This window comes from Vanellus vanellus (genome assembly GCF_965231255.1).
Source record: "Vanellus vanellus genome assembly, chromosome: 1".
Taxonomy (NCBI): domain Eukaryota; kingdom Metazoa; phylum Chordata; class Aves; order Charadriiformes; family Charadriidae; genus Vanellus; species Vanellus vanellus.
In genome coordinates, this window is record NC_138905.1 from 124,231,883 (window position 1) to 124,240,982 (window position 9,100).

Genomic DNA, 9,100 nt, shown 5'->3' on the forward strand with positions numbered 1-9,100 from the left:
TCTATAAAATAAAGATGCACTTGCTACTTAAATAAAACACAGCAAAGTGATTTGTTTTATTTTTCTTACGGTAAAATGTTTTAAAATACCTTCAGTTGCCGGTGGCCCCTTGCGTCCTAACATTTTTGTGGTTGTGCTGATGTTTGAGGGTCTCGGAGGTGTGAAGGAGCTGACCTAGAGCGATGCTTGCAGAAGATGCTCTGTGGTACTGTGTTGGGATAGATTGTCATCCTCCACCCCTCCGCCGCTGTCTCCTGCCCTGGTAGAAATTAGGCTTTCTACCCTGGGTAGAGGGGAGGGGTGGGTGGGCAGGGAAGAAGTCACGCAGGAAAAAGAAAAATCCATCTTGGGGTCCTTGTAAAACCAAAGTGTTTAAGCTAATGTGAAAAATGTGATTGGGTTACCTGACATATAACAGTCGTTACTTCTTAATCCATTTTACCATTTTTCCACATACATGTTGTCTTTGCGTGCTTTTTTAAAGACCATATTCTTTTCCCAAACTAGTCATTCTGGGACTGTTACAGAGCTCACAGCTAGTGCTGCAAAACAGGAGTTACGCTGTGTTATTAAGTCGGCTAACTCAATCACTAAATTTGTGTCTATGGGGTTTAGAGTCTTACAAAACAGAATATGGAGAAAACGTGGCATTTCAGAACAACTTAGAAACCCAGTTTGGGGTTATTTTACTCTTCACATTCACAACATTTCTGAAGATGAAAACTTCACAAAAAGCATGTTTTAGAAAGTGCAAGAGCCTTGAGAGGAGGTGAGAGGAGTAGTGTAGCACCACTATGAGATAAGGACGTTAGTCATTTTGCTTGAGCTATAATAATAAGCTTTTAGGTTATCAAGACACATTTTATGATGCACAGGAAAGCCAACAAACTTTTCCATTGTGCCCTTCTATCTTCTTTGTAGGAAGAATAATGAAAACTAAACATCAGGTTTTAAGTCTGGTAGGGCCCAATCTTGGCCTGATCCTTGTGCACGTTGGCCTAATCTGTGAACTAACAATGGTCGGTGGGGGCTGGGCTGAGCCTTCCTCCAGTGCCAGCTGAGACCACACCTGCAAACTGGTATCTTGGCTTAATTAGATCTGATTGTAGATAGCTGTATGAATGTATTTCAACAGGACTCTCTGTCTTACGTGTAGCTTGGTTTCCTTAACAAAGGGGGGGGACCCCAACTTTTACAATGGTTCTTTTACCCTTCTCTTTTAAAAGCAATACCCTATTTCAGAAGATGGTAGACAGAAGGAAATGAAGCTGTTCCTGCACGTGGGTTTGTTCATCCTAATTTTCTCCACAGCTCTCCCGTGGGTACCCTCCTGCTGCCCTTGCACCCCTGTGCCCCCCCCCCCCCTCCCCCCCCCGGCCCGCGCACACCTGGGGCTGCCCCCTCTCCCTCGCAGAAGCAGCCTGGCGCCGCTACCCTTGTGCTCAAAACAAGTCTCGAGGGTTTATTTCCATCCGCCTTTTCCCTTTTTTAGGGCTATTTATGGCCAAACGCGGTGCGGGAAGGGACCGAGGGCTGCCCCTCCCCGCCTCTAGGGGGCGGCGCGGCCAAGGGCGTAGCGGCCTCCCGGCTCTCCCCGGCCCGGCCCGGCCCGGCCCGGCCCGCCCCGCCCCCCGCGGCCTGCCCGCCTTCCCCCTCCGCCGCCGCTTCCCCGCGCCGCCGCTCGGCTTCCCCCCTGCCCCACACCTCCAGCCATGTTGGCCTCCTGCGGGCCGGCCCTGGGCACCGCGCTGCGGCGGGCAGCGCCCGGCGGCTTCGCCTCTTTCCACTCCTCCGCTCGGCGCCGCCGCGCCGCCCGCGTCGCTGTGGTGAGTAACGGCCGCGCCGCGCCGCGCCGCGCCCCTCCGGGAGGAGGCCCCGGCGGCCGCGGGCTGAGGCGGGAAGGAGGCGGGGGGGAGGCTGGGGCAGCGCAGCAGTTCCGAGGTGAAAGATGGTTGTCTTTTTTACCACTTGGCTGTCCCTGTGCACCCTCAGCCCCTCTGCGGGCGGGTTCGCTGCGGCGGTGGGGAGAGGGTTTGGTGTGGCGACGGGCCGAGGAAAGGGTCGCCTGGTGGCCGCGGCAGCCGGAGAGCCTCGGGAGAGGCTGAGATGGAGAAGATAAAGCTGTTTAGAATTGAGTAACTTGGAGGAAGCCGGACCAGGAGTGGGGAACACGTAAAAACTGGCTTCTGGGTAGCTGCTGTTGGCCTGGAGTCGAGTTATAAAGACCTGAACTTGAAATAATTTGCAGCGTAATTGGGGGAGGTACTGGCGGCGTACAGGAAAATATTTAAACTGGATTATGCCCTTCTGCATGAAGGAGGGTAGAGAGTGTTGAAAATAGAAAAGAAAGCCAGGAGAAGGAGAGCTACAGATTGCCAAAGTAAAATTTAGGCTGTAGATAGCATCCGGAATGGATACGCAGTTTTGGAGCTCAATGGGCAGTCTTTGAAGTTTGAGCTTTGCATAGACTTGATAGCATAAAACAAACGTCAAGAAATAAGAACCTGTATGAGGAAATCCATTTGGGGCAGAGTTGGCTCAGGAATGAGCAGAATGCCAGTCCAAATGTCTAAAATGTAACTTACCAGGAATGCTGTCGTTTTAGCAAATCACAGCTTTTTAAATGGAGAGTGGAAAACAAATGTTACCGTTGATATTAGCGGCATAAATTTCTGACTGGTAGAAGACAGATTTTGTCGCCAAGCAGGTACTGAAGTAACAGAAGAGGATAGTGTTTTAGTACTTTGGTTTCAGTGAGCTTCAAAAACATTTAAAAAGTGTTTCTTACAGAAGATAGCTTTAGCACAGTTGTTTGTATGTTTATTCAGTCTAGATTAAATAAAAGATTAAATAAAAAGTTGGAAAGTAGAAGGTAGCTCTTAAATATCAGAGCAGCGGAATTGTAGTTAGAATTAACACAGACAGAACATTCATGGATCTTACTCATTTGTTGAAGTGATGGTAGGATGTTGTGTCAGTGAGAGCAGAGGGCTGGGTGTTGTGATCTGAAAGTCCCTTCAAGTCCAACGTTTCTAAGACAGTTTCAGTTGTGAGTTTCTGTTTGTGTCTGACTAAAAATTTTCAAGCTTCTAAAAACAGATAAAACCAGGAGGCAAGAGAGTAAAGTTAATAAATGAACTCTCTTAACTGGATTTTTTTTTTTTCAAAACAAACAACCAAGCAAAAAAATCCCAACAAGTGTTCATATATATACTTTCAGGAACTAGATAATCCTTTGGGTTTTTTTGGTTTTGTTTTGTTCTTATAATTGCTTTTTTCCCTAGGTTTTTAAATTATTTTTTTTCCTCCTCTCTTCTACTTTGTGAAAGACTCTCTCCACCCACACAAGGATAGCTGATTGCTGTGTGCTTTTTATTTTCCAGTATGTATAAACAAACTGAAAGTATTATTAACATGGTAATAAGGAAAAGTATGGCTAACATAGCATAATTAGATTAAAAGTGATTTATCTATTGATCTCTGATGTGGATCCTCAGATGAAATGCAGCAGCAGGTAAAATAGTTTATCCTAAGGGCTGCCTTGAAGTGTACTTCTGTCCCACTTCTGTTTGATGTGCATCTGGATGAGAAGGTGTGTCACAGATATGGACATATGGACATAAATAAACATATGACACTCAGAGTAACATGTTGTGTGCACAATAGAAACATACCTAAGGATATCATGTCAGTTTATTAACTCTGAAGAATAAATGAAAATAAATAAATATTAGTTTATTTCTGAGACCTGTCTGTGATGGGTAGCTATAAATAGGAAATGTCAGTTCTGCAGTATGTCAGATGGCAACACCAGTGCTAATAGCATGATGTTGACTGGCTTAGTAAAGAGCTTGTTGCTAAGTTGTTTTTTTTTAGGGGATGGGAGGAATTTTGTTGTTGTTTGGGTGATTTTTTTTTAAATCTTACAAGGCTTCTGAAAGATCCTGTAGGAAGTTTTGTATCACCTGAAATACTCTCTTGATTTTCTTACCGCAGGTCCTGTCTGGTTGTGGTGTCTACGATGGCACAGAAATCCATGAGGCTTCAGCGTAAGTTGCATTATGAAACTGTAGGCTCCAAAAAAGTCTCCTTTACATTACATTAGTCTGTTGAATTCAGTTTTGCTCTCTATGGCCTTCAGAATTGCCCTGAAAGATGTATGATGAAGCTTCAAGTTTTCTCGCAGCATAACTAGGAGCTCAGGCCACGTTCTTGCAGTACTCTGTGGTTGTCCAGAGATGCAGCACAGTGTATGCAATGCCACAGCAGTGAGTTTGAGTGTCTTTCCTTCAGAAACAGAAATTCAGAGTTCCAGAATCAATCTTAAGAGAGTTACATAAAGACTTTAGTTCATATTCACCTTGAGTTTCTGTTCCTGTGGCTAAATCTAATACTAGAATTGTTAATACTCAAGCTGAATTATTAACTCTTAGTGGTAATTGCTGAGAGATGTTTCACCTAGCCTGAGATTAAATGTACACGTAGGTATGTTAATTGTGGGACTCTTCCATAACACCTGGTGGACTTGTAATGAGAAAGGAAGATTTTATTGTTCTTGGTTCCCTGCATAAGAGCACTGAACAAAGAAACTTGGCTCTAGCTTACCTGACCCTGCCTGCAAACCGAATTTCTGTTTTGCTTTGCAATTTGGTGCTACATAGAGGGGTTTTGCTGCTAAGTGCTCAGTATGCTTTGGTAGGACATGTGTTTTTCATCTTCTTTCAAAATCTGGTGGTGGAATATGTGTAGCAAGACTTTGGGGCCAGATAAAGCCTCTCAGAAGATTTTTGGCATGCTTTATCTCTGTTTTTGTAGCATACTGGTACACCTTAGTCGCGGGGGAGCTGAGGTTCAGATGTATGCTCCAGATGTTCCTCAGATGCATGTCATTGACCACAGTAAAGGGCAACCAGCTGAAGCTGAGTCCAGGTAAAGTCTATGTTTAATGTGTTTTCCCTGACTGCTGAGCCTCAGTCTCTTAGGCGTTCTTCAGACATAGCAGCCTGTAACTGCACTTCTAGCACTTTGCCGACTGGCTTTAGTAGTATTATGCTAGCTTGCTAGCTGGTATTTTGATTGGAGAGAAAATATTAAACAAGTTTTTATGGACTTGATTATATACAGTCTCTTTATGCCTGTGTTTCCCAGTAGTAGTGTTTCAGAAGCATCAATAGCTTTGGTTATTGAGTACCGCTGTTGTTCTTGCTTCTTCCCTTCCTCTCCCTGCTCTTCCTCTGCGAAAACTTTTTTTTTTTTTTATGCTCTTCTGTGTGAAAATGCTTAATTAATCTCATTCTTTTATTTCTGGTTCTTCAAGGAATGTTTTAGTGGAATCTGCAAGGATTGCTCGTGGTAAAATTGCAAGCCTGGCGAAGCTCACTACAGCAGACCATGATGCCGTGATATTCCCTGGTGGATTTGGAGCTGCTAAAAACTTGTGAGTGCCAACTAAGCGTTAGACTCCTTGTCTAAATATTTGTGATCGACTATGATTCACACAATAAAATCAGGAAGCAATAAATGGCCTTATTTACTACATATCTAACCACTACTTAATAAGGAAAACTCCTTTCAAAGTCTTGGAGTTAAGTTGTGCTGTACATGATGGTTTCCAGTTGTAATTCTTACTGGCGTTGTCACATTTCAAATTTTTCGAACAATGTTGGTAAGAATTCTGGAGTTTAGATAATGCACAAGAATCCTTTTTCCCCCACCCTTGTGGTAACTCTTTTTGGGCCTGGCTGAGGCAAGTGAAGGTCAAACTTCAATAGTTCAGGGTGTTCCTAGTGTTATTCCGTTTCTTCATGTCTGCCTATCAAAAAGTCCCCTCTTGCATTAGTAATGATAAAACAACAGCTAGCTCAAGAGAAAAAAAAAAAAAAGCGTTAGTTACTATACCGATTATCTTGTTATTGACCTGCCATTTTCTTGGCTCTGAGAAACCTGAATGTTATTTCCCTTTTCTTCGTAAGTGTTTTTCTTCTTTGAAAACATTGCTGTTCCACTTCTCGGTAATCCTAGAAAGCTGATTTGGTAGTTCTTATTTCTAGCTGTTTATGTCAAGTAAGGAAATTTCTGACATACCAAAGCCTTAGAAGTGAGTCATTTTGGCCAAAATGTAGATGGTCGACTACAGGTTTTTTCAACCACCTTTTAGAAGCTGTTAAGTCTGTGATGACCCTTGAGAGCCAGTCTCGGGCAGATAGGCATCTCTATTTTCTAAGTTTATACTGAGTTATGTATAAAGTTGCTTGTTGTGGCAGATCTACCTTTGCTGTTGATGGGAAAGATTGCAAGGTGAACAGAGAAGTTGAACGTGTCTTGAAAGACTTCCACAAAGCAGGCAAACCTATTGGGTACGTATGTTAGTTGGAGGGGCATTTGATAGTGTGAGCATGGAGACAATATAAGTTTTGTTGAAATGTGCAGCTGTTACTGTTGGGACTAGAAAAAAAATCTGTTTTGTATCAGTTGTAGCTTATTTTTTTAAATGTGTTTTTCAAGATGCGTGTGTGTGTGGAGGTGTTTGTCAGAGAAGCAGCTAAGAAAATGCTGAGTGCAAGTTGCCTTGTGATTTCTTTCAGATTTGAAAGAGAGCCGTTATAGAATCACTCTTATAATTCCTTTTGTTACAGTCTTTGCTGCATTTCACCAGTGTTGGCAGCAAAGGTTCTCTCTGGTGCTGAAGTTACTGTGGGCCATGAAGAAGAGGAAGGTGGAAAGTGGCCTTATGCCGGGACTGCAGGAGCCATTAAAGAACTGGGAGGAAAGCATTGTGTGAAAGAAGTAACTATATCCTTTCCTGTTAATTTCCATGTGGAGAGACAGTTTAGTAATGTGTCGTTACAGTAATGAATACGCGCAGGATCTACGCTTTTCCACTTAAGGTTTAGTGGGAAAATGCAGTGTATAGCAGGTAGCGTGTAATACAGTGCATGGTTAGAAACGTGGTCTTCTCTACACAGCTGTGTAGTTAGAAGTCGTTCTCCATCATTGCCACAGAACTCCCTGGGACACCCAGTAATGCAGTAAATGCTGAGTGAATTTGCACATAAAACTGGCAGAAGTTACAATTGGTCAGTCCACTTTGAGATTATTTTTTTTTCTTTTCCTGAAGGCTAATGCTGTAATCAAACTGATCTCAGAGACATTTTATTACAGTCAGTAAATTTTGTAGGTTTTCTTGTGTTTCTGAGCATCCCTACAGATTGCTCTTGCAGTGTTTGTATTTTTGGCAAAAGTAGTTTCTAGCATCTTGAATTATAGGTTGCAGCTGTCTTTACAGCTGGATGGTATATATTTGGAGGTGCTTTTTTATAGGAGAGTGGAGTTGGGAGGTTTTGTCAATGAGGGTTTGTTTTGCAGACAGCATCTGCAAGTGAGACATAGGCTGCGTTTTCCTTAACTCCCTTTTACGAAGCTCATGTGGATACAAAAAACAAGGTGGTGACTACCCCAGCATTTATGTGTGAAACGGAATTACATAATATCTTCGATGGCATTGGGGCCATGGTAAAGAATGTGCTAAAATTAACTGGCAAATAAAAAAAAAAATTCAAGAAATGTTTAAATTTAGGGTGTAGTATGAAATAGAATATGGACCAATGGAAACTGCTTGTCCTGTTCACGCTCTAGTGAATGCTGATATGACGCCGATTGATTCCCAGCTGCAGGTTTTTCCATGTTCTTTCTGCGAGAGGGGCCTGCAGGAGGCCTTACGGAGTATGAAGTCTGGCCTGAGACACAGAGCATTTTCTTGAGCTTTTTCAGCTGGAGAGAGCTGTGCGGACATATTCTGAAACCAGCCCTCCCAATACACCAGTGTCAAATCATTTCTGTGGAGGCAAAAAGAGACTAAAGGCCCTTTCAGAAGCTGAGGGCAGATGTGTTATAGGGATATAGCAGGTGCAGTGGCAGTATGTGTGATGGATGAAGAATGAGAGGAATTAGTGCGTGGTTCAAGGTTTGTGTGCTCAGGCCTGTGTCTGTGAACTAAAAGCCAGGATCAGCTGTCAAGGGAATAGACATCTTCCACATCTTAATTTAGTTTGGTGTTAATTAAAAGATTAATGTTTTGTTTTTCCATTTCAAAGAATCCTGTTTTCACAAAGGAGCCATTCTGGGTATCAATCAGCAGCGGGATACATCTTAACTGTTACAACCCTAGCACTTTGAAAAATTCATCCATTGGCCCATTATCGCTAAAAAAGTCTTGAAATGAAAGAGAAAACATCCGCTGATGTGACGCACAATTTTTAAGGATAATATCCATGTTAAAGTAGTTGCATGACTAGTAGTGGGTGGAAAAAACAATCTAAAATTATCCTCGCTTTCCCTGCTTTAGGGTAATAAAGCTTTCTCCAAAGAAATATTATTGAATGTCTGGAATAATGATGTATAAATAAATTAATGTCTGCCTTTATTTCATCCTTGTCCCTTCACTTTTGTGTGACAGCTGCATTTGATAATTTACACTGGTTGATGGATTCTAGCAGTTTTTCGGCTTTTCAGTTCTCTTTATGTCTTTGGGATGTTTTTTCCATATATAATCCACCAGTCTCCTTCCCACCTTCCGAGTTATTTGTTACCTTTCTGTTCAGCAGGAAGCAACATTTCTCAAAACAAACAAGCAAAATGACACCCCTTATCTTGTATTAAAGTTCCTTTTCCATTACAGACATGCTGAAGAGAACCCATACTTGTAAGGGAGAATTGTGTGCTTCATAAATGAAATCTACGAGCCTTAGATTGGGTTGGAGTGTGGTAAATACTGTCGGTGGCTGAAGACTTGGTAGGGATGTGGAATGGCTTTTATTTTTATTGAGGAGAGCAAAGAGGAGGAATGAAGCTTGAGCATGAGCAGTTGGCGTGCTCAGCTGGCTCGGTCAGTGTTCACGGAATAAGCTTTTTTGCTTCTGGAGCCTTTTAGTAGGTGGTTAATTTTTTGTCGCTGAAAAAAATCACGTTTGGATTTAGAAGATCTGAATTTGTCCTTCGAAGATGGCACTGTTGTCTTGGGGGATTTCATAGAACTCTTGTGCCGATGGCCAACCCCAGTGTGGTTACAAAGAGATCACACACGGAAAGCAGGTCATCCTGG

General features: G+C 42.7%; 1 protein-coding gene across 1 annotated transcript; it reads left to right on the forward strand.

Annotated features, from left to right (window-relative positions):
- Positions 1 to 1,617: 1,617 nt before the first annotated feature.
- Positions 1,618 to 8,422, forward strand: GATD3 (glutamine amidotransferase class 1 domain containing 3). The gene is made up of 7 exons (XM_082497289.1): positions 1,618 to 1,826; positions 3,997 to 4,049; positions 4,816 to 4,929; positions 5,318 to 5,437; positions 6,264 to 6,356; positions 6,636 to 6,786; positions 7,390 to 8,422. Exons 1-7 carry the CDS (start codon positions 1,713 to 1,715, stop codon positions 7,543 to 7,545), a joined length of 801 nt encoding a protein of 266 aa, XP_082353415.1. The 5' UTR covers positions 1,618 to 1,712; the 3' UTR covers positions 7,546 to 8,422.
- The last annotated feature ends 678 nt before the right edge of the window (positions 8,423 to 9,100 follow it).

Excerpts from the sequence above, each read along its gene's own strand:
- GATD3 (XM_082497289.1), top strand. The coding sequence starts at position 1,713 with ATGTTGGCCTCCTGCGGGCCGGCCCTGGGCACCGCGCTGCGGCGGGCA. Across the intron at positions 4,930-5,317 it reads CCAGCTGAAGCTGAGTCCAG|GAATGTTTTAGTGGAATCTG; the intron begins GTAAAGTCTATG and ends TGGTTCTTCAAG. Across the intron at positions 6,787-7,389 it reads GAAAGCATTGTGTGAAAGAA|GCTGCGTTTTCCTTAACTCC; the intron begins GTAACTATATCC and ends AGTGAGACATAG.